The following is a 24,746-nucleotide window of genomic DNA, read 5'->3' on the forward strand; positions in this document are numbered from 1 at the left end:
CGTGGAGAGAAACTTCGAATACAGCAGGAGACGCTCGACCAGCTTCACGCTCAGCACCACCTGCCTCAGGATGGATGGATGCAGAGCTCCGCCCAGTGTGGCTCCGTCAGCCACGGTTCCATTTTCATCTCATTTGAAAACGTTTTGCAGCAGAAGAAGAAGGTGGTTCAGTTTCCCCTGACTGTCGTCCCAAAGACTGAGAATCAGATAAAATATTCAGGATCCATCGGGATCCTTCCTCTGTCCTGATGCTTTGTCTGTAAAAATTTTACACATCTCAAAAGAAAAAAAAAAAAACAAATTAAACTTTTGCATTTTCTCTTGAAGCCACATAAATTGGCCCGCAGACGATTTTCTATAAAAAGCCTGAGAAATATGCAGCGGCCGCTGTGATGGAAAATATTTGAGTGTGTGTTTGTTTTGACTACCCTGTCGTCTGACCTCTGCGGCCGTCAGACGGAGAGAGAGAGCGAACGACGGATGGCAGCCGCGGTTCGTCGTCGCTGTGAACGTGTGTCGGCGTCGACACGCCGCTTCAGGGACGTCCGTCCCGCCGTCGCTTCACCCTCGCTCACCGATTCTCCGTGAGACACAGGCGGACTGATCTGGACCCAGAGTCACATCTTCTCAAACAGCTCGTGGTTTTCCAGCTCGGCTCTGGCTCCACTCGAACCCGTGACCTTTGACACCTTTATCAGGGTTCCACACATCCACTCAGTTCAAAAGCTCGATTCTGGTGGGACTTAAACCCTCAACCTCTGAGTAGCCTCTCCCCTGTTTATTGGGAAGTCCAAAGCGACGTCCATTTCGCCACAGAGCCACAGGTTTCACCACACCTGTCAGATCTAGCAGGTCTCGGTCTGACAGGTCTGCTTGAAAGCTTCGTAAACAGGAAGTGGACTCGTGCCTCCAGATGTGTTGAGATCAGATCCAGACGTTCATCAGATCTGTGTCGGTGTGGCCGCCGTGTCACCCGGCCAATCAGGTTCTCTTAACATGACCTGCAGCGTGAATGTAGCGTTATTGTCACCGTTAGAGAAATGAACCAGGAAGTAACCCGCACCATTACCCCCACCACATCTCTAGACAAGCTGCGAACATGTAAAGGTCTCCTGACAGGAGCGTCTCTCCCCAGGCGGGTGAACAAACTGAAGCGTCGCTGTGGACATGGCGCCCGGCAGGGCCGACCAGGACCAGACTGCGTCTTCACAAACGGCAGGAGCAGCTCGACGCGCTACGGCGACATGCAGCAGAGCAGAAGGAATCTGGATGTTCTGTTCCAAGAAGAACTGAACGCTGGAAGGAGGCGGTCTGACGGCAGCTTTGTGATCATCCGTCATTATGAAGTCGACGGTGAGACGAGGGCGCAGACGCCGCCGCCGCCGCTGCTCTCTAATCTGCAGTCGTGTGATTAGAAGCCAAACCTGGAAGTTATGCTGCACGACTTTCAGCCTCTGAGGATGAAATGAACTCCAAACGTCACACTTCCTGTTTCCGCAACTCTGCTGTTGAATTAACTCAAATATTAGGCCGCGTCTCCATGGCAACGGAGTCAAAGCATACTGACATGGCAGCTTTTTGAGAATCTGTTGGGCTGGCTGCAGCACACACGCAGCTCGCCACCAGCAGATCAGCCAGCGATCAGTTATCGGTGTGACTGCGGTCCCGGCTGCTTCCGCTGACGGAGGGAGAAGCGTTTCTCGGCCCTGCAGGTCGAGGTCGTTTCCTCGCGCCTCCGTGGTCATCGACACGGCAGGAGGTCAAAGGTCAAGGGTGGACGCCCTCTGGGCTGTGAGCAGAGACGCACAACGGGGACGAAGCGGAAGAGACGGGAAGCAGTCAGCACGTGGCGGCGACAGTGAAATTCCCCCTGTGGATCCTTCCGGAGACGATTTCACCGCGAATCATGATTCTCAGACTGCAAACTAAAAACAGAGCGTACTCTTAGGCCCATTGTGATGAAGATATGTTTTTTGTGTCTGTTTCCACGACAACCGTGTGGCTTCAGCAGCTCCCACTAGTGGCCCAGCATGAGGGCTGCACCCTGCTCACAGCTGCTTCTGTTTCCGTGGAAACGAAGGTGAAACCTTCCTGTAACGGAGAGTTTTCACTGGAAACGTCGTCGTGTGGACAGACTCTCCATGCTCCGACCAGCTCTGTCAAACTCCCCCAGGGTTTTTTGGGAAAAACATGATTTTCACTGCGGTGGAGCTCAAACACACAACGTGACAACACACACACACACACACACACACACACACACACACACACACACACACACACACACACACACACACACACACACACACACACACACACACACACACACACACACACAGCAGTTCACAGGTGACTGGCCTTAAATAGACCAACATGGCGGTCAGAAACCACAGCTCTCCTCCGTCTCATCTTTGTCTCTCTTTTCTTCCTCAAACTTCTCGAGTTTTCCCTAAAAACTCTCATCTTCCACCTCTCTCTCTTCCGTCCATCCTCCTCTCATCTTTCCATCTCTCTGTGAAGTTTGTCTTTCATTCAAATTGAAGAAGCGTCACAAACACACTGGAACGTGTTGCGATCCTGAGGACCTGAACCCAGAGACCCGTCTGTACACACACACACACACACACACACACACACACACACACACACACACACACGCACACACCACATACCACAGCTGTAAGTGCTTATTGGCAGAGATGCATCAAGATTAGGCCAAACCCAAACACACACACACACACACACACACACACACACACACACACACACACACACACACACACACACACACACACACACACACACACACACACACACTGGTTGACGTGAGTCTGTAATAAGCAGCGGGTTTGTAAGCCTCTCCGCTCTCTGGCTAATTAAAGACCATAAAGCGATGGTCGCTGAGTTCTGCTGTAATGAAGAGAATTCGCTGCTCTCTCTCTCTCCCTCCTCCGTCACTCGTCCGCACACGCTGCTGCGCCGCTGGTTCGACGGCTGCAGAGTCACGGAGAGGCGAGAGGGACCCACGAGGGTCACAGAAGAAAGACGATAAACTGACCCAGAGCGACAGCAGAATCACCTCAGACACACTGACGCAGCAACAGACGTTCAGAAAGACTCACAACCACAACACAGACAAGTACAACCACCGCAAAGACACTCAAACAGAAAAAAAAAGAAACAAGACTGAAAGACGGCACAAAATCCACCAACCGATTAAACCGAAAGATTAAAACAAGTATTACAACATGCTAAAAGGCCAGGAAGGCCAGAAACCACCACAGAAACACTGAAACGCTGACAGTTCAGCAAACAGTGGAGACGAAGCACAAACAACAAATATCAACTGCACGGGGCGACAGTAGCTACGATGGTAGAGCAGCTCGTCTTATAACCGGAAGGTTGGCGGTTCAATCCCCGCTCCCGCAGGTGTAAAAGTGTCATCGTGTCCTTGGGCAAGACACTTCACCCACCTTGCCTAAGTATTGAAGTTGTGAGAGTGAATGGGTGGTGGGAGGGGCCGATGGTGCAGATTGGCAGCCTCACCTCCGTCAGTCTGCCCCAGGGCAGCTGTGGCTACAGCAGTAGCTTACCACCACCCAGTCAGGAGAGAATGAATAATGCAATGTAAAGCATCGTTGAGTATCCAGAAAAGTGCTATATAAAACCAATGCATTATTATGTCTGTTCAGGAAACCTGAGAGACACAAACACACACACAGGCTGTACCCAACATGGCTGCCACTGTGTCAGATGATTGACACCATGGTTAGAAAAGCTGAAAAAAACTGTTTTTTTGGGGGGGTAAAAAAAAACGCATATATAACAGCATTTTGCTACAGTTATAGTTACAGACTATAAAAACACATTAGGCTACTGCATTACACCTACAGTAGCAAGATTACAATAACTCATGATCAGCTTGATCTGTTTGTGTTTGAGGCCTACAGTGAGACAGTTATCATTCAGGTATCATCATCATGGACAGCAGCTCTCAGCCACTGCACCGGACGGTAGAGCAGCTCAGCAGCTCCTTCAGAGGTGACTGAGACCCTCAGAGCAGGAAGGAGCTACCACAGGCCTCTCATCCCCACCGCTGTCAGGCTGTACAGTTCTACTGTAGAATATGAACAATAATAATGGACTTTATAATATCCTGCACCCCCCCTAAAGAAATTCAGCAACACTTTATCATCCATTCACTCTGCTGCATCCATTCACTCCGCTAAAACATATTGTACATATTATATATCATACTGTATAGTTATATATTGCATCATATATTGCATATTGTATTGTATATATTGTATATATTATATATTTCCTGTTACATTTTTAAGACTCAGGTTGTACATACAGTTAGATCTTCATTGTCTTGAGCTTCTATTATCAGTCCTAGTATGATTTGCACTATTCCTTGTTAATTATTGCTCCATTCATGACTTTTGCGCCCCGCTGTGGGTTCAATGAGCCGATACACCTGTACATTTCTCCACTGCGAGATTGATAAAGTCTTCCTATTCTATTCTATTCTATTCTATATTTATTGCTAAATATGCAAAATAACAAACAGCTGCTGTCTCTTCTGGATTTTAACATGTTCTTTTTTATTTTCAACTAAAAAAAGTGCAAAATCAAAACCGAACAACCTTCGGAACAAAAAAACCCAACAAGGTGCAGTATCTAACTGAAAACACCACAGTCTGCAGCAGCAGACACACATCAATGAACTAAACATGATATATCTGATATGGAAACGGCACAAACTTACATAATCCGTGTATCATTCGATCAATTGATATTCAATTAAGAATCAAAAAACAATATATAGAAAAATGAGTCGTTTTTCCTTTTTTTTGTTTTTAAAATAAAACAAATAAATGAAAATTGGTTTGTTTTTCAATATCTCGTTTGTTAAGACAGATCAAATAAAGGAAAGTTGAAATACGGCCACAGAGCAGACTTTAATGTGATTTTTCAATTTCTTCAATCTCCGTGACCCGGAAGTTCTATCGTCTGTGTTTTGGTTTTTTTGCCCGGCGGGAAAGTGGGCGGGTCACGTCAACCTGTGGGTCAGTTTAAGTCCAGCACACACTACAGGATGATCGGGCCAAATTTTGCCCCGATCTTCTCCTCCCGACCGAAGCCGACCAGGTCTGACTGTCGGGAGTATGCTAAAGAGTTCAGATCCGATCTTCGCGTAGTGTGCGGTGTGTTCCGAGAGATTTTTTCCGGTCGGAGACGGAGCTGTTCAGCCAATCAGGGAGCTCTCTTCCGGGGGTGTGGACAGGTCTTCTCTCAGCTGATCAGCGCCTCTCAGAGCTCCACACACCACAGGATTTGCGATGGGAAACATTAAACATGTTCATTATCTACGATCTCCCCTTCCGACGCCTCCCGAGAGGCTCCGGCCGGAAAAAAAATCTCTCCGAACAACCGCACACCAGAGGAGGATCGGACCAGAACTCATTAGCATACTCCCGACAGTCGGACCTTGTCGGCTTCGGTCGGGAGGAGAAGATCGGGGCAAAATTTGGCCATCACAGCCAGGTCAACAACAGAGGACACACTGATGGACAGACCGTGGGTTATAACCAGGTCCAGAGTGTGTCCTCTGTTGTGAGTTGGCTGTGCGACATGCTGTTTAAAATCTAAACAGTTTAAAAGGTTTAAAAATTCTCTGGACATAGAGTCCGAGATGTCGTCAACATGTAAGTTAAAATCACCAGTTATTAAAATTCTGTTATATTTAGAATGAATTATTGTTAAAAGTTCTGAAAATTCACTAATAAAAAGACTAGAGTACTGAGGGGGTCTGTACACAGTTAAACACAGGATTGGGGGACTGGTAAAAACAAAGGCGTGGTGCTCAAAGGAGCTAAAACTGTTAAAAACCACTGTACACGCACTAAATGAGGTTTTTAAAATGGAAGCAGTCCCTCCACCCCTCTTACCCTGTCTGGTTGAAAATAAAAAGCTAAAACTTGGTGGGGAAGCAACCAGGAGCACCTCTATGGTGAGTTTCTTCTTCACTCTGCTTGGTGAGCTACTGCTCTGGTTTTAGCGCCCCTAGTGGCTGGGCCCTCAAATTACATGCCATGCCAGGCAGCCTTCAGAACACACAGAGAAAAGATATACCGTCTGGATCTTGCCTTTACCCGTGCGGCCGGGACAAACAACGTCCCGTACTGGACACGCCTCTTTTTGCTCAAATACGGGACGTCCCGGCTAATACGGGACAGTTGGCAACCCTAGACATCATGCTAACTGAGAGGACACCATGCTAACTGGAGAGGACACCATGCTAACTGAGAGGAGGTGCCGTGCTAACTGAGAGGACACCATGCTAACTGAGAGGACATCATGCTAACTAAGAGGACACCATGCTAACTGGAGAGGACACCATGCTAACTGAGAGGACATCATGCTAACTGGAGAGGACACCATGCTAACTGAGAGGACATCATGCTAACTGAGAGGACATCATGCTAACTGAGAGGACACCATGCTAACTGAGAGGACATCATGCTAACTAAGAGGACATCATGCTAACTAAGAGGACACCATGCTAACTGAGAGGACATCATGCTAACTGAGAGGACATCATGCTAACTGAGAGGACACCATGCTAACTAAGAGGACATCATGCTAACTAAGAGGACACCATGCTAACTGAGAGGACATCATGCTAACTGAGAGGACATCATGCTAACTGGAGAGGACACCATGCTAACTGAGAGGACACCATGCTAACTGAGAGGACATCATGCTAACTGAGAGGACATCATGCTAACTGAGAGGACGTCATGCTAACTGAGAGGAGGCGCCATGCTAACTGAGAGGACGTCATGCTAACTGAGAGGAGGCGCCATGCTAACTGAGAGGACACCGTGCTAACTGAGAGGACATCATGCTAACTGAGAGGACACCATGCTAAATAAGAGGACACCATGCTAACTGAGAGGACATCATGCTAACTGGAGAGGACACCATGCTAACTGAGAGGACATCATGCTAACTGAGAGGACATCATGCTAACTGAGAGGACACCATGCTAACTGAGAGGACATCATGCTAACTAAGAGGACACCATGCTAACTGAGAGGACATCATGCTAACTAAGAGGACACCATGCTAACTAAGAGGACATCATGCTAACTAAGAGGACACCATGCTAACTGAGAGGACATCATGCTAACTGAGAGGACATCATGCTAACTGAGAGGAAACCATGCTAACTGGAGAGGACACCATGCTAACTGGAGAGGACACCATGCTAACTGAGAGGACATCATGCTAACTGAGAGGACACCGTGCTAACTGAGAGGACATCATGCTAACTGGAGAGGACACCGTGCTAACTGAGAGGACACCATGCTAACTGGAGTGCTTCCGTTTTTCCATATGTCTCCACATATCTCCTCGTGTCTCTGCAGAGTCTCCTCGTGTCTCTGCAGTGTCTTCATAGCGTCTCAGGGCAGGAAAATGTCTTCATAAGTCAAATGTAGCTCATCATTCACCAGCGTTGAAAAATTCAATGAAGAAATCAGCATCGTCATTCAACCAACCTGAAAACAAGTCATGACAAATGTCAAGAGAACAAATCTATCTAAATCTGGAGAGACCCATACAAATCTAATCCAAACCTTGGTCTCATGGACTGACAGAGACCGAACACCTCCTGCTGAGTGAGGTTCCTTCTAGAAGAGAGCCAGATGTCTGAACGACGGTTCTCCGGAGAACGTTGACTCAATGCTTCTAATGATATGAAGTGTCAAATGCCCACCAACAAACTAAAGGCGACTCTGGTGGGACTCGAACCCACAACCTTTGAATGTCCTCCATTCAGTCCTATTAGAAGTCCAATGCGCTGTCCATTGCGCCACAGAGCCTCACGTTGAGCCCCTGTTCAGACGTGGTCAGATTTTGAGTCAGTAATGTAGCAACAGAACTACTGTGAGGAGAACCGTTCTTCACACTGAGAACCCTGTGACCTGCTGATGAGTCTGTGAGGCAGTCTTCATCCTTTATTCAGTCTGTTTGACCTCCTGGCCCCGACTGCACACACACACACACACACACACACACACACACACACACACACACACACACGTTTGTGTGTGTACTTCTGTAGTAGTGAGTACGTTCATTGACGTAATGCATTTCCTCACCCCTTACCCTAACCATGCCTAACCCTGACCCATACCCCGAACCTAAACCTAATCCTAACCCTGACCCACCCTAAACCTAAACTAAACCTAATCCTAACCCTGACCCATATCCTCACCCAATAATCCAGTCTTAACCCTCATAAAGGTCTGTCAGAAAGTGAGGACCTGCAAAAATGTCCTCAGAGTGCTGGCTTAAAACTCATTCTGGTCCTCACTATTCAGTATGTACAAGAACACACACACACACACACACACACACACACACACACACTTGGGGGAAAGTGACTTGTGGAATGTCAGGGTGGAATAACAGTGAGTGTTTACCTCCACTGTTTGTGTGTTTGTGTGTCCATTTTTGCTGTTCACACTTTCTTCCATCTGCTACTGCTGTTTGCATTCCACTACTTTGTGTGTGTGTGTGTGTGTGTGTGTGTGTGTGTGTGTGTGTGTGTGTGTGTGTTCACTTGTGTTTGTCCAGTATAAAACTGGAACTGGTAAACTGGCTGTTCAGAGGGAACAGATGTGGCCAACAATGTGCCTGTTGTGTGTGTTTGGCTGTGTGTGTGTGTGTGTGTGTGTGTTTGGCTGTGTGTGTGTGTGTGTGTGTGTGTGTGTGTGTGTGTGTGTGTGTGTGTGTGTGTGTGCTTCTCTTTCAGTTGATTTTCCCTCTCTTTGCGGTCACGTTGTGTTGTGTATTGCTCTGTTGTGTGTCCCGTCTTGTTCCTAATCCTCATTGTGTGTGTGTGTGTGTGTGTGTGTCGTTACTTTAACCTTCACGCTGTTGTTTTTCACGGTCTGAGTCCGGCCTCTGCTTTGGGTGACGGCTGTGAACAACAGCAAATCACACCTGTACCAATAAAAAGCTTCAGCCATTAAAAGCATCTGCAGTGTTGGTCCCGCTGGCAGAGGCCTCTGTGGACCTGTGCAGGGCGGGGCTGCTCAGTACCTGGGGGGAGGCCAGGAGGGAAGCCTGGGTGGATGCAGTGTGAAAGGTTGGGGCAAACCGATGCCTCGTTTTATCACCGTCATTTGTGATGGAGATAAATATCTCTGAGTCGCAGCAAGTTCTTTGCTTTTCCTCATTTTCATTTCCTGAAAGCAAAGCTGGATCCAGTATTTTTAATGATTGCAACTGTGTTTATTTATTTTTCTTCCTGTTTTTGCCCTTTTTTGTCAGCTCCATTTCATCCGTTTTACCTTCCTCTTCTTGTTTTGAACTTCTTCAGACCTTCTCTGAGAATCAGAGTGGAAGAAAAAATAAAACTTTTCCTTGAATAAAACCTTCTGGAAGCAACAGCTCGAAGATCTGAGCTGGACTTTTGACACACAACTCTATGATGGTAAAAGGACCTCCTCCTCCTCCTCCTCCTCCTCCTCCCTCCCTCCCTCCCTCCCTCCCTCCCTCCCTCCTCCTCCTCCTCCTCCTCCTCCTCCTCCTCCTCCTCCTCTTCCTCCTCCTCCTCCTCCTCCTCCTCAGCAGCGGTCCGGGTCTCTCCGTCTCTCCGCCGCCGGACCTTCATCTCCAGAGCTCCGTTCCTCCTCCAGATGCATGTCACCGCGCTGCTCCTCCGGTTCGGGCTCTCGGTGGACTCGGACGTCTCATGAAGGCCGGAACGGACCGGATCCACTCGTTTCTTCTCTTTTGGGGACTTTTTTTCTTTTGGTGCGTAAAACTTCGCCAGCTCGGTTGGAGCTGGACTGATCGTGTTTACCGGAGGCTGAGTTTGAGTCAGAGGAGCGCAGCTTCGATCCGATGAGTCCGGAGAGGCCGCCCGAGCAGCGGGGACCGCGGTGAGGCGCACCGGGACCGGCACCGGGACCGGGACTGGGACTGGGACTGGGACACAGCGCGCGGCGCAGCGCAGCGCAGCAGCGCTCTCCGAGGGCGCACCGGCGGCGGGACGCACACCGAGGTACCTCCAGAATCTATCCCGGGTCTGTCCCGGTTCTGTTCCTCTTGTTTTCCCTCTCAATTCTCCAGAATATAAGGAGGAAAGAAACTAAAGCGAACAGAAGAACAGTTCAGGCTGTAGACCATCAGCTCAGACTCTTCTGTCAACTGATCCAAAACCGCTTCTCAGAGCCATGCGCGTGCACGCTGGTGCTCCACTTTTGGGGGCTTGTAAAGTTTGTGCGCATGCAAGTCACTGTCTAATCATCATCATCATCATCATCATCATCATCATCATCATCATCATCATCATCATCATCATCAGTGAGCTGCAGCACGAAGAAAATTAAATTAAACTTTACAGCTGATGTTGTCAGTGTCACGCGCCTCAGCGGGTCACGTTGATTGTGTTTCCTGCTTCCCAGAGGATGAACCTTTTCGTGACCTTCTGGCCTCTGTAGCTTCATCGTCCTCCTCCTCTTCATCACGTACTGACGTAGTGCGCGTGGCGGCCAGCAGAGGGCGCGTAGAGGAGATTCCTCCTGGGACCCTGGGTTTCACTGCTGGGGCTCCAAGACGGGGTCAGGGGTCAGGGTCAGGGTCAGGGTGAGGGTCAGGGAGGTGAACTGTAGGAGCCTCACGGCACTCAGGACACTGAAATACAGCTTTGGAAGAACGGTCTGGGTTTGAACTCCTCGGCATTGAGACTGTTGTTTTCAGACTTCCAGTTTTCATTTTTCCAGCTATAGTTCCGTCCGTTTATTCCATGAAGTGCTTTGACTCTGTCCTTTTCGATCCTCCTCCTCATGCTGACGCGCCGCCGTCTTTTCTCCTGCTGCCTCGTCTTTCAATGCAAACCCTCAGGAAGTTTATGACACAAACACATTCAATGTGGAGCCTTTTTAGGATCGATATGAAGGTGCTGAAGATATTTTGAATCCACCTGGGTCCCCGTCTACGTTTCAGAAGAGTTTCATCTTCACACTGCAGCATTTTGAAACTGATGCCTGTGGCAAAAACCGTGAAGCTTGTTCAGAGACTCCGAGCTTCAAAATAGGAATTTTAGATTTTCGCTTGAAGTCGCCTCCGTGTCAACGAGTCCCGAGTTCCACATCCTGGAGCCGCATACCAGCGTGGAGGTTTCCACATACTCCAGAACGGCGTCCTGGCGGCCCGACGGCCCGACGGCGTCCTGAAACCCGTCATTAAGAGAGAACAGCAGAACGTCACTCTGGATTCCTGAGCAGGGGGGAGGACAGTGAACGCACCACTGACAACACACCACCGTCCAGTGGGGGGGGTTACTGTGAGTGTGAAGGTTCAGTTCACACACACACACACACACACACACACACACACACTGAGTTAAAGTCATCAAACTCTCAGGTGTTTGCAGGTCAGGACTAGACTGAATGTAATGCAAAGTCCCATCAAGTTGCATGTGTGTGTGTGTGTGTGTGTGTGTGTGTGTGTGTGTTTTAAGTTTGAACAGTTGGTGATTGTATCTGTGGCTGTCTGCCAATAAAACTGTTTGATTATTAACTAAAAAAAACCCTGATGGGATTATAATGCAGTGTGTGTTAACGTGCGTGCGTGCATGCGTATGTGTGTGTGTGTGTGTGTGTGTGTGTGTGTGTGTTGGAATGCTGATGAGAGCCCTTCTAAGCTTCGATCTTTCTTATAATAGTCCTCTTACAGGCTGAGATTGATTTGTTCCTGTTGGTGTGTGTGTGTGTGTGTGTGTGTGTGTGTGTGTGTGTGTGTGTGTGTGTGTGTGTGTGTGTGTGTGTATGTGTGTGTGTGTGTGTGTGTGTGTGTGTGTGTGTGTGTGTGTCAGTGTAAGTTGTCTGTAAATAGACATGTGTTTTTGCTCATAATTTAGTCCGACTGGCCCATCGTTGATGTTTGAATTGCCCCCCCCCCCCCCCCCCCCCGACTTTAATGCACCATATTTATATTTACTGGAAAAGTGTCATTGCTTTTTTTTCTATTCATTTCTATTTATTCCTCAGACTGAGAGGTGCATTGTGGGACATGCAGCTGAGAGTGTTTCAGAGCTGTGGATCAGTTATCTGTTGATGATCTTCCGCTTCCTTCCAGACGTGGACAGCCTGAGCTGGACTTCCGGTTGTGACTCGGCGCTTCTTGACGTGTTCGTTTGCAGGACGGAGCTCGGAGACACTGAGAAGGACACTTTTTTACAATGCTCCAAGTCTGTGTCCATGGAAACGAGGGGAGACGTACCTTTTTGCAAACGCTCCACCTCCATGGAATTGACAGAAAACTTTCCAGACATTCTGCTCCTGCTCCTAGTCCACAGTCTCCTGGTCCTGGTCCAGATTCTCCTGGTCTTGGTAGTTTTAGAGTTGATAGTCTTGTCAATGGGGCTGGAGCACGTGTATGTGTGTGTGTGTGTGTTTTTCCTGAAGTCTTGTTTCTTCCAGCTCGTCTCGTTCCGTCCAGCTTGTCTCGTTTCGTCCATTTTAAAGGAGAGTTTCCTGATTCTCAGCTTTTTATCGTCTGAGTTCATGTTTGTGAGAGAAAGTGGACGCAGACACACTGACCTCAGAGGACAGGAAGGACAGGAAGGACAGGAAGGAGGGATGAAAGGACAGAGGAGACGGGATAATAAACACCGAGCGCTGTTTGTTTGGAGACGCTGAAGCCTTCACACTTCCCCTCGCCCCCCGCCACTCCAAACACACTTGGCTCGTCTTTCTGTCTTTGTGACGGATGGACTCCTCCGTCCGGCGCTCCGTCCACTTTAACGTCCCGGCTGTCTCCTCCCTCCTCTGCTTCTGGTTTGGTCCATGGAGAATCCAGAGGACTCGCGGTTCCAGAGCCTCGGAGCTGAGCGCTCTGGGGGTTTCCCTGACGCTCGTTACCGGTGGAGTAGTGGTTTGTTTTTGGTGAGCTCTCCTGGCGGCGCGGCGTCAGAAACCCGTCTTCCGTCTGACGCTCAGCTGGAGGGACGGCAGTGCGTCCCGTCTGCTGTTGCTCGTGTGACGCTGTTGTCGTCATCACCGTCAATCCAGCGGTGTGTCGTCAGAGAGACTTCTGTTCTGGATTTGGACTTCTCAGCAGATGGGGGGTGTGGGTTCGAGTCCCAGCGGACTTGATAGCTTACCAGTGTTGTTGACGGAATTTGGCCCTGAAGAGTTGAACTTTCCTCCTTTCAGCTTCACAGCAGAACCGAAGATTCCGTCCGCCAAACTCTCTCCACCTTCACTCTGACTGGATCGTTCCTCTCCAAAGGCTCTCTGTAAGTCTGAGAAAATGTTGCTTTATTTGGAAAAGCCGTCCGTTTTCCAAACTGCTGATCTCTCCTTTGTTTCCCACCGGCCACTGGTTCAGTCGTTCAGACTTCCTCCTGCGGTTGAACATGGACAGAAGTTCTCTCCTCAGCTCACATCAGAGAACACGGACTGAAGTCACGACTCTCACTTGTTGTGGAACAGTAATGAGCTCAGTCCAGGCCCTCCATCAGCCAAGCGGTCTGTAGCAGGGTGTGTGAAGGTCTGTGAAGATCCAGGGTCTGGGGCCCCGGTCCAGGTGTTCCTCTCACAGTCACGGACTGGTGGTTCCAGTGCTGCAGTGTTTAGGCTGCTCAGTGACGGCACAGAGGAATCAAATACGCCTCCTGCTTTAGTATCGAGAGACGCGGCGTCATTATGGGATGGAGACGGACAGGTAGTCCAACGACCTGGTGTCGGCTGAAGATGAATGGAGTCTCTGCTCTGTGTGTGTGTGTGTGTGTGTGTGTGTGTGTGTTGTTTACTATGGTGCTTTGAGGTCAGAACCACTGTGGTATACATCTGTCGCCTAACCCTAACCTCACACAAACACACAAAAACACACACACACACAGAGTTGGAGATGTACATGTTCACACATGTGGTTTTGTTACATCGGAATATGGAATTAATTGCTCCAATCCTGAGAACCACTCTGTGGCTCTGTGGTGCACACTATCACACACACTCTGTGTGCTACACTATGCTGTGTGCTACATGCTACATGCTACGTTGTTAAATCAGTGTTTGTTGATTGTGAAGGAGGGAATTCGAGGTGTAAAATGCAGACATTTAAAGATGGCGGCTCATCTTCCTCTTCCCTTAACCATTAACCTTCCATTAACCTCCGCGGGACACCTTTAGCCTTCAGCAGCTGCTTTCTCCTGTCAAATGTCAACTTCTGATGTGATGATAAAAATCACTGATTGTGTCTTAGAACAATCAGTCTGACTGAAGAAAAGAGTCTGAGAGGGAAGAGAGGAGGCCTGAATCCAGGAGTCCTCCGTCTCAAAGAGAGACATGAAAACTCAAGTCCTCCTGCAGCCGTGGACTTTTAACGGAAAACCAGAGAAAGGTGCAGCGAGTAAAAATAGAGCTCAGTGGAGTTCAGCTCTATTGTCCTGCTTTGTATTGTGGGAAACAGAGTCGTCTCAGTGGACGGATGAAACTCCGAGGTGAGACAGTGAATGTGTCATCAGACTGTAAAACCCAGTGTGTGTGTGTGTGTGTGTGTGTGTGTGTGTGTGTGTGTGTGTGTGTGTGTGTGGAAATTCCCTGTATGTATTTATGTCTTTTTTGTGTGCCTAATGACATACCGTGTGTGTGTGTGTGTGTGTGTGTGTGTGTGTGTGTGTGTGTGTGTGTGGTGGCGGGGTGGGGGTAGTAAATGACAGGGACGGGGTTGTTGGGTTTTTATTGGTCTTTCTTGGGATGATTCATGGAGAAACACCTCACCTGACACCTCACACACACACACACACACACACACACACACACACACACACACACACACACAAAGAACACTTTGTGTCTGTGAACAAAGTGATCATATAATTACATAGAACCGTGTTATTTGTTGATATTTTCCAGCAGTGTTTATTGTTTGCTGCATTCTGACAGACAATCTTCTTCTTCTTCTTCTTCTTCTTCTTCTTCTTCTTCCTCTCTCTTTTTTTTAACACGGTTACACTCTTCCTGTGTGACTGAGGTCAAGCCGTCATTGCGTGTTTTAAAGGTCAGCCTGATGTGGAATGATGAAGTTTTAAAGGTTTTAAAGTCGGGTTTTCCTCCACTGAGATTAGGCCGCTAGTCAGTCAGCAGGCTTCTGCACATGCTCAGTAGACGGAGAGCTGCGTGGAACAGCGTGTCTGTCTATTCAGACGTCCCTGTCCTGCCGTTGTTTTCCCAGCAGCGCCGGCTGGTGGTCTGGCATGCTAACGCGAGTCTTCGAACCCGAAGAAACTGAACGGTCCTGGGTTCCAGCCCCCTCTGACCCTGATCCAGGATAAACTACTGGGGAAGTTCAGAGGTCGCGCTGCGTCTCCCTCCTCCGAGTCTCGTTTTACCCCCAGAGGTGTTTCGCGACTCTGTTTTCGCACCGTTGGTCCTGTGTTGCATGAGCCATGCCGGGGTCTCCGGCACTCCCAGAGCCGCTCGCCGTCTTTATGTCACCACAGGAATCCCAGTCAAACAAAAGCTTTTCTTCTTCAGTCATTAAACCTGCTGGCGCTCAACATAGCCTCTATTTTTTAGTAATTTTCTGAAACTCCACAAATGAGCGTTGTTGAAAGTGTCTGCAGTGCAGCTTCACAGGTTTGGAGGAAAAGTCCGGAGAATCTCCGTCGATCTGGAAGAACTGATGGTTCTCACCAGTCAGGACTCTGTGGCGCAATGGACAGTGCATTGGACTTCTAAGATATGCGCAAAGCCATGGAGAAGGCATTCAAAGGTTGTGGGTTTGAGTCCCCCCAGAGTCTCTTCATCTTTTGAAGTCCTGTTCTTCATCCTGGTGTTTGAAGCTGATGTGTTGGACTCTGAAGATAGAAACAGTCCTTCAGCTGCTGTGGTGCGGCTCTGGAGAGTGCATTGGAGAGTGCATTGGACTTCTAAGATACTTAGATTAATTTGTAGAAGACATTCAAAGGTTGTGGGTTCGAGCCCCACAGGAGTCAGGAGAAGCTTAGAAGTGAGCTGAAAGCACTGCAGTGTTGCTTCATGCTGTGGTTGTGTGTTGGACTCTCGTGTTTGAAGCTGATGTCTTGGATGCTGAAGGTCAGATCTAGAACCTGTATAGTCCACAGGTCCATTTCAGATTTCAGGGGGACTTCATGAGACGCCATACTGAAGGAGACATATCACCTGTCCTTCCCTTTGTCCATCCTTGTTCAAGGCAACTCGGTCCTGTTCGGGGTAGAAGGCTGCTGGATCCCATCCCAGCTGACAGTGGATGAGACCCTGGACGGGTCTTTGGTGAGACCCTGGACGGGTCTTCGGTGAGACCATTGCCTCTGGAAGAGTTGATCATTTTGTTCAGTGTTGTCTTCAACTGTCTATATGTGGCTCTGTGGTGCTATGGACAGAGCATTGGACTTCTAAGACATGCAGGAAGGCATTCAGAGGTTGTGGATTCGAGTCCCACCAGAGTCAGCCTGTCTGTTGAAATCCTGGTCGTCAATCTGTTGCTGCGTGGCTCTGTGGCGTAATGGACAGTGCATTGGACTTCTAAGACACTTGGGCGACCTTGTAGAAGACATTCAAAGGTTGTGGGTTCGAGTCCCACCAGAGTCAAAAAGCCTTTAGACGTTGACTTTAAAACACTTTAGTGTCAGTTTACACTGTTTGTGTTCTTGTGTTGGACTCTGGTGACCCTTCAGAAAGACCAGAGATACCATCCTCTCTGGAACAGTTCTGTCCCAGCCATTCATGATTCAGTGTTTTTTTGTTGCATGATTTGGACACTTGGTGGCAGTAGTTGGACTCAGCTTGGATCTGTTAGAGGTCATAGTTCACAGGAAGAGGAAAGAACAGGAAGGCAAAGAGAACAAGCGGCTCTGGCCAGACCAGCAGCCAGGAGACACCAGAGCACAGGACACTGGGACGGAACCTTCTGCAGGACAGCCTGGTATGTTCATCAACTCAACCACAAGAAGACTGAGTGTCTGCGGTGGTTCACTCCATGGCTGTAACTGGACACTGGGACAGTGGGACACTGGCACAGTGGGAAGTTGGGTTCCTTTAAGAGGACTTTATAGTTTGCAGCTTCAGGTTAAAATACTTGTTTGCTCCAGTAATTTCTTCACCTGTCTTTGAGTGGTGCAGTGGTGCAGTGGACAGCATGTTGGATTTCTGAGACAGTCAGACCAGCAGAAGACCTTGAAATGTTATGGGTTTGAGCGCCACCAGTGTCAGGAGCAGTTCAGTCGCAGAGTAGACTTTGAGTCCGTCTGGATTTGAACCCTTAAGAAGACGCTCCATCTCTGGAAGGGTCGGAGTTCTGCTGTGAACACCGCCTTCATGCTGAAACGCTGTTTACAGATTCCACCCATCTGCATGTTTTGACTGTTTACGCCTCATGAATGTTTTAGTTGTGGGTTCGATTCCCACCAGAGCAAACCGCTGGGGTGTATGAGATTCCACTTGGCTGTAGGCTGATGATATTTGACATGGTGTGTGACGCCTGTGTCTCAGTGAAGCCCAGAGACGCTTTTCCCACTGTTACATCTGAATTCTTCGACACGTGTGGACTTTGAACACGTCACTGCGACTGTCTGTCTCAGGGGGACAGAGACAGTGTCTCTCGGTTGGATGGGGACAGTGTGTCTCTCAGGGGGACGGTGTGTCTCTGAGTGTCAAGCAGGTTGTCCACTCCTGTCTCTCTGGACGAGTAGCTTTCTGGAGGTTTCTGGTTTGACCGGACCACTGGTTTGACTCCGTCCACAGGACGACGTTTTGAGTGAAAACGCTTTCGTTTCAGAAAGTTTCCATTTTAGCCGGTTTCCATGGAAACAGAATCAGAGTATTTTCAAAAAATTTCATATTCTGATCCTCAGAGTAAACTGAGCCCCAAAACTCCACAGTGGATGTTTGGTCGTTTTGTCGTGTGAATGAGGCCTCCGGCTGGCAGCAGGCCTTCAGAGGTTGTCGGTTTGAGTCCCCAGTGATTTAAGCAGTGGACAGAGGATCAGCAGTGTGTTAGATCAAGAAAACTCATTGTTGAGTTTAAAAGTCACCAAACGTTTACCTCTAATGCGTTTCCAGAGTCACCGAGTGACTGCAGTTTCTGGTCACCGGACAAAACCGGCGAGGCAGATCAAAATGTCTGAGTGTGTGTGTGTGTCTGTGTGCGTGCACCAGCAGCACAAAGGAAACAGCGGGACAGCAGCGCACCGCTTTTGTTGTGTTTGTGTGTCTGCAGCAGAAATCCAGCGTCTGTGTACATAGAAACACTGAGACCACACACACACACACACACACACACACGCACACGCAGGTCAGCTCTGATCGCCCTCTAGTGTCTCTGCTGGACATGACGGGGGAAGCAGGACAGAGTCGGTCGACGGGATAATATTTGAAAAAAACTAAACTGTGGAGAAACAAGAGCATCAACTGAAGTTGCAGGTTGAGTTTCTGGTTAATTTGCTGGTTAAGTTGCTGAACAAGCTGTTGGTTGAGTTGCTGGTTAAGTTGCTGGTGTGGTACCAGCCATCTTTCTCGTCCTCTTCATATTTCTTCAGAACGTCATTGACTGTCTGTCTTACTTCTGTTGTTCTCAGCTGGACGCTGCTCACTGCTGCTGCCGGGTTTTATCAGTCATGTACCGATACTGCATGTCTGGTACTGGTATCGGTATCAGTATCGGCCCATTCCTAGTAAATAATGAACTTCGAGAGCTGCTTCACCTTAAACACACTGGCCCTCATTTATCAATCCATCTTTCAAACGGGTGTAAATCTTGAGCTTGTCGTACGACGGGGTTCGTGTGGCGTTAACGAAACTTCTGTACCTCGCCGTACGACGTCAGCGTTTGAACGATGGCGTTTTGATAAATTTGATCATCATTAACATGTTACGCCCTGAAATATTCATGGTTCTGAAGCCCCGCCCACTGAGGTCAAACATGGAAAAGGAGCAATTTTGGCAGAAAAAAAAAAAAAATTCGTAGCTGGAAATGGATCCTGTCAGTGTGAGGTGGAGGTGAAAAAGGAGGAACTCTGGAATAATAAAAACAGGAATTAAAAGGGAATAGAAAAACTGTCTGGAAGACAACCATAGCGTCGCCTGGACGAACGACACCGGCTGAGGTCTGAACAGATTATTGGTCTGTTAATTTAACCCTGATATTACAAATAATGAGGCTGACTCTCGTTATACAGCTCAGAGTTTTATTGTTTCGTTTAATGGTGTCTCAGAGTCAGACAGCAGCGACACCGTGGCCCGGTCTCCCCCCCACAGCCTGACGGTCCCACTGAGACACACACACCCAGGACCGGAGCCGGTGCTGAGCAGGACCCGGGACCGAGCGGGACCCGGGACTCAGGCCACTGAGGGCAGCCGTCATCACGGCGGAGTTCCTGGAAAGATAAATAGAAATTTGCCGTTTATTGGCCACAGTAGTGACCAGGCTGGAGAGAATCAATAATCAATAATACTGAACAAAATTAAAGACAATCTATAGAAGTCTTAATAAAATGTTAGACTAAACGTGCTCTGTCTGTATTTAATCTCCCTTTAGCTAATATGTTATTTTCTAGGCTACTGGCTTCACATCACTGAATAAATACATGGTTTGCTCAACTTTAGAGTTTATTTACATGTCAGTAGCGGTTCTTCAGGTCCGGTCTCCTCCGTCCAGCCTCCAGTAGCCTCTGCTGGTTCCACATCAGCTCCTCTCGTGGCGCCGGTGCATCAAAAGTAACTATCAGCCAATGCAATTCTGTGTAAAACTGCAGCGGCCAAAAGCTGCTCTGCAGCAGCTGTTTGACTTTTCGCAGTTAAAACTGCCTTCTCTCTGTGGCAGGATGGACCAGCGGAGTTATTAAAAGTTAAAAAATCCTTTATTAATCCCACAAGGGGGGAATTTATTAGATATTCTGTAAGGACATTATTTCATTTTTTATCCTTTTGCTTTGTAATATGCACTGAATATGTGCTGCCTGTGCCTCATGACATGTTTGAGGTTTGCATTATAGTTATTTTCACGCTCTGCCAGGTTTTTCTGCGCTGCACCACAAATCCACACTGACTGAAGCTTGCTCCACGATGTCCGACCTGTGGAGATTTCATCTCTCCGTACGATCACGATCATATTGACAAATGAAGATCCCGTCTTTCATATGAATGTACGACCGTATAACGCCGTACGGTCGTTTGATAAATGCGGGCCTCTACGACCAGACAGTCACTTCATTCAACAGATTCCAGCCGTCACGTTCAGGAGAGATCAAACCCAGCCAGACGCCTTTTAATGTTGGAATAATGGAGGTTCAGTGAAGTGTGACACACACACACACACACACACACACACACACACACACACACACACACACACACACACACACACAATGGCGGCTGCCCACTGTTTTTGTCTGAGACAAGACAATGTCAGCAGGCCTCAGTGACCCAGAGAGGGAAACACACACACACACACACACACACACACACACACACACACACACACACACACTGTGGTCCGGACTAAACACACTGACAGGGGATGTAAACTTCCAGTAGCGCTGCACAGAGAAAAGAGACACACAGGCGCCGTGTGTGTGTGTGTGTGTGTGTGTGTGTGTGTGTGTGTGTGAAGTCAGTTTTTACACCTTTTTGCTCATGTGTGAAAGTTTTCTATATTTTGACTCTTGTCTTTGTTTTTAATGTTGGGTTTTTGAGTCCTCAGCTGTTTTTGTCATTTTTATTCTTACACTGTGGTTAGTTTGTGTTTGTGATCATTGTTTTCTCTCCTTTTACTGTTGTGATTTTTGTGTATTTGTTGGGTGTTCGAGATGTTTTGATTTGCCTCCTCTGTGGTTTCTTCCTGGTTTGAAGTCATTCAGTGAATATTTTTGTCTTTTGGTTGAATGCAGCCTTTTGTTTCAGACTCGTCCTCCTGGTTGTGGGTCAGTCCGGTTCTCCTCCAGGTTCTCCTGGATGTTCTGTTTGTGTGTTTTTTCCATTGACTGTGGCGTTTGTGTCTTGTTGTGGTCCCTCCTCTGCGGTTGTTGGTCTTTGTGGTCACTCTGAGGCTGTTTGTGGTAGTTTTATTGTGCGCTGGACTCACTTTACCCTGGTTTGTACTTTAGTGTGTCCGTTGTGTTTTCATAATGAGCTTCTAAACCGTTTTCAAGCCAAAATCTCACAAACAAATTCACATCCACCTGCTCATCCATCCATCCATCCATCCATCCATCCCTGCACCATGCAGCAAGCGGCGACTGTGATGCCGCTGTACCTCCTCCGTGGCGCCGACTGTCCTGATGTCTTCACCTGTCTCTGTGTGGCTCTGTGGCGCAATGGACAGCGCGTTGGACTTCTAAGCTAGCTGGGCATCTACACAGAGGATATTCAAAGGTTGTGGGTTCGAGTCCCACCAGAGTCAGCGCAGGTGTTTTAGTTGTCTGGAGCCACTGCTCGTGTTGCTTCTGGGTGTGTGTGGTGGCAGAATCAGATGGGGATCAAGCCATTGACTCCCTTCCCGTGTGTGTCAGCAGAGCACTGCCCACTACACCTCAGAGACGCTTCAGCAGGAACCTGAACAAACACACAACTGACAGCAAACAACACAGAGGGGAATGATGGAGCCCTGTCACACTCCTGTAACACCAGGGCATTGATTACACACACACACACACCGCAGCATTAGGAAAGCCAATCACTCAAGTGTGTGTGTGTGTGTGATAGTGCGGATTTCACTGCCTGTGTGTATCGGAGCAAACTGACGGACCTTAGGGCTTCCAGACGTCCGGGACTCTTCAGAGCCGGTTCAGGAGCTGCTGGGACAGGAACGGAGAAACGGCTGGAAGTCAGAAGCCTGGAGAGTTTTAGAAAAGCAGGTTTGAGTCAGAAGCCTGGAGAGTTTCAAGAAGCGGCGCTGATTCGCTGCAGCGGCTCGTCAGTGTTCCACTCAGGAGTCGACAAACTGCAGGTGTTTCCACACACTTCCAGGATTTCAACCAGCAACCTGCAGACCTGCATCTGGCATGTGTTATCGACACCCCGACCCCCCGATCCCCCTCCTCCGCCCTCCGCCCTCCACCTCCTCCACCCCTCTGACCCACATCTCTCCATCTCTCAGCCGTAGAAACGTTTGTTTACAAAAGACTAATTGGGTCAATCTGTGGTGCTGGATCAATGAGCGGAGGAGAGCCGTTATCCACACACACACACACACACACACACACACACACACACACACACACACACACACACAGCGTTAAGAGAATAGATCACATTCTTGTCCTGCAGCCAAACATTACATATGTCCTCACACTTTTCAGACAAAAGAAGAAAGGATTCTTTTATATGAACCTCCTCCTTCCCCTCCTCCCCCTCCCCCTCCCCCTCCCCCTCCTCCCCCTCCCCCTCCTCCTCCTCCTCCCCCTCCCCCTCCTCCCGTCCTCCACTGGAACAGTAACCAGCAGGGTTGTAATGTCTACACATGTAAACTTCTACCTGGATAATAAATGATAACTGTTAAGGAAAATCAATAATCGTGTTCACCTCATTTTCCTCCTCCTCGTTCTTTTTTTCACCAATATTTATAATGTTTTTGGAGTGTTGATGTTTCCTGAAAGCTCCAGATAATAACATGAGCTAACTAAATGTTCCCTCTAGTTATCCACATACAGAATACATACATGTGGCACAATATTACGTTGATTAGACAGAAAACCTGCTGCCAGAGTAGCGTTCAAGTCGACTTGGAGATGTGACGGCAGCTAACACTAGCTAGCTAGCGAACTACCGCTAGCGGTTCACAAGCTAGCATGAGGGATTTTACAGAAAACATATCAAAGAAATGTGAACATGTCATCAACTTAACAGCTGAAACGGCCCTTTAGTCTGATAACTACTGGAATGTCTTTGATTTAATGGGATTATGAGGGACTGTATTTCAGCGGAGACAGAGCATACAGCGTAACTGCCATAGAAAAAATATAACTCTCTGACGTCGCGTGTTACCGGCTACCCGTCGTTTTGAAGTCCCGGTTCCACGTGGAGAGAAAACTGTAAACGTTGAGGCCCCGGGTGGCCAGACTGAAGACTGACGCTGACCGCCTACCGTCTGCTTGTCGTCCTCCAGGTTTCCACTTCCTGTGACATCATCACATCATGCCTGAAGGGTCACGGCGCGGCAGCCAGAGATCGTCCAGTAACGCAGGTGAGAGGTCAGAGGGCGCCTCGGTATCCCTCCTGGAGCAGGACAGAAGGCGACTAGTCTGTCTTTCTGTGGCTGTGTGGCGCAACGGATAGCGCGTTGGACTTCTAGTGAGGCACCCCAGAAGTGATTCAAAGGTTGTGGGTTCGAATCCCACCACAGTCGATCTTTACGTCCCAGCATGAAATAAGTCTGAGTGTCTGTCCAGGTTCCAGCAGGTCAGTGCTGAGAGACCTTCAGACGCCGCTTCCTGGTGAGAACACTGAGCTGTCGCTGCAGGTGTCTGTCGCCTGTTTACACACCGCGCTGCTCAGACCTGCTGCAAACGCTCCGACTCCGTTGTCGTGTAAACGAGCTGAAACTGAAGCTTCTCTCAGAAAACTCAGGCTCCCTGTCCACGTAGAAGGTAGAAACACATTTCTGTTGTTTTTGAGGTCAGAGAGGACGCCTCGGTTTCCCTGAAACAGGAACTCTGGACTTTAAGCGTCAGTGTTTTTGCTCAGATACTGAAATAATGATGCAGCGCCTCCTGGCTGCAGAGGACAGACTGCATTCTGAGTTTGAAAGGAAATTTTGTTTTGGCTGTAAAATCATGAGTTTTTCATTTAAACTTCACTAACGGCTCAGATAAATCTGATCTATTAAGGTAGCCTGAATTGTTTCATGTGGCTCTGTGGCGCAACGGATAGCGCATTGGACTTCTAGTGAGGCACCCCAGAAGTGATTCAAAGGTTGTGGGTTCGAGTCCCACCAGAGTCGTTCTTTACGTCCCAGCATGAATTAAATCTGAGTGTCTGTCCAGGTTCCAGCAGGTCAGTGCTGAGAGACCTTCAGACGCCACTGTCCAGTGAAAACACCGAACTGTTCTCCCGTTTCCTCAACGTGCTGCTGGAAATGCTCTGACTCCGTTGTTGTGTAAACAGGTGAAAGTGAAACTCAGGCTCCGTCCACGTTGAAGGCAGAAACACATTTCTGTCTGAATCAGAAACAGAAATGCTTTATTGATCCCCAAAGGGAAATTCATTACTGTCACAGATCCTCCTAGTTCAAAGGTCAAGGAAAGTAGGAAAGCCCAAAATATATTACATACAATTTACATAAGTATGCATATAAATAAATAAAACCACAAGATAGATCCGAATGAGCACTGCTCCGTATCTAAAAAGGCTAAAATATGACATTTTAGTATTATATATCTATGATGTAGTCTTGCGCAGGAATCTTGCTCATCCAGTAGTTACTGCTTCCTACATGAGAGCGAGGAGTTCTCCAGGCAGGAATGACTTCCTGATCAGTCTGTTCAGTGTGTCCTCAGCATGCTGCCCCGGTGCACCACGGCATCCAGGACAGCACTGGTCCACAGACTCAGAGAACCTGAGCATCGTCCTGCAGATGTTGGAGGACGTTAATCGTCTCAGAAAATAGAGGCGACTCTGTCCTTCCTGTAGAGGCCTTCAGTGTTCTTAGTCCAGTTTATTGTCAATGTGGTGTCCAAGGTGTTTGTAATGATCAACGAT

The 24,746-nt window shown here is 48.4% G+C and overlaps 1 protein-coding gene and 5 non-coding genes across 8 annotated transcripts in view; 5 read left to right on the top strand and 1 right to left on the bottom strand.

Annotated features, from left to right (window-relative positions):
• Positions 1 to 7,800: 7,800 nt before the first annotated feature.
• Positions 7,801 to 7,892, bottom strand: trnar-ucu (transfer RNA arginine (anticodon UCU)). Its single transcript is given in 2 exon segments — positions 7,801 to 7,836; positions 7,856 to 7,892. It is a non-coding gene; the product is annotated as a tRNA-Arg (tRNA).
• Positions 7,893 to 9,862: 1,970 nt separating this feature from the next.
• LOC115400550 (pleckstrin homology domain containing, family G (with RhoGef domain) member 2) overlaps positions 9,863 to 24,746 on the top strand; it is a 96,733-nt gene continuing 81,849 nt past the window's right edge. For 2 of the 3 annotated variants that reach the window (XR_003932812.1, XM_030108516.1), the window contains exons 1-2: positions 9,863 to 10,084; positions 23,155 to 23,232. Coding sequence is in view for 2 of the 3 variants with exons in the window: in XM_030108516.1 (XP_029964376.1) it covers positions 23,184 to 23,232 (49 nt within the window). In the remaining variant the exon portion in view is untranslated. The remainder of the gene's footprint in view (positions 10,085 to 23,154; positions 23,233 to 24,746) is intronic. The other variant, XM_030108517.1, reaches the window with a different exon arrangement.
• Positions 16,544 to 16,643, top strand: trnar-ucu (transfer RNA arginine (anticodon UCU)). The gene is made up of 2 exons: positions 16,544 to 16,580; positions 16,608 to 16,643. It is a non-coding gene; the product is annotated as a tRNA-Arg (tRNA).
• On the top strand, positions 21,351 to 21,450 carry trnar-ucu (transfer RNA arginine (anticodon UCU)). Its single transcript has 2 exons — positions 21,351 to 21,387; positions 21,415 to 21,450. It is a non-coding gene; the product is annotated as a tRNA-Arg (tRNA).
• Positions 23,303 to 23,394, top strand: trnar-ucu (transfer RNA arginine (anticodon UCU)). The gene is given in 2 exon segments: positions 23,303 to 23,339; positions 23,359 to 23,394. It is a non-coding gene; the product is annotated as a tRNA-Arg (tRNA).
• Positions 23,897 to 23,988, top strand: trnar-ucu (transfer RNA arginine (anticodon UCU)). The gene is given in 2 exon segments: positions 23,897 to 23,933; positions 23,953 to 23,988. It is a non-coding gene; the product is annotated as a tRNA-Arg (tRNA).

Source organism: Salarias fasciatus, chromosome 14, assembly GCF_902148845.1.
Source record: "Salarias fasciatus chromosome 14, fSalaFa1.1, whole genome shotgun sequence".
Lineage (NCBI taxonomy): Eukaryota > Metazoa > Chordata > Actinopteri > Blenniiformes > Blenniidae > Salarias > Salarias fasciatus.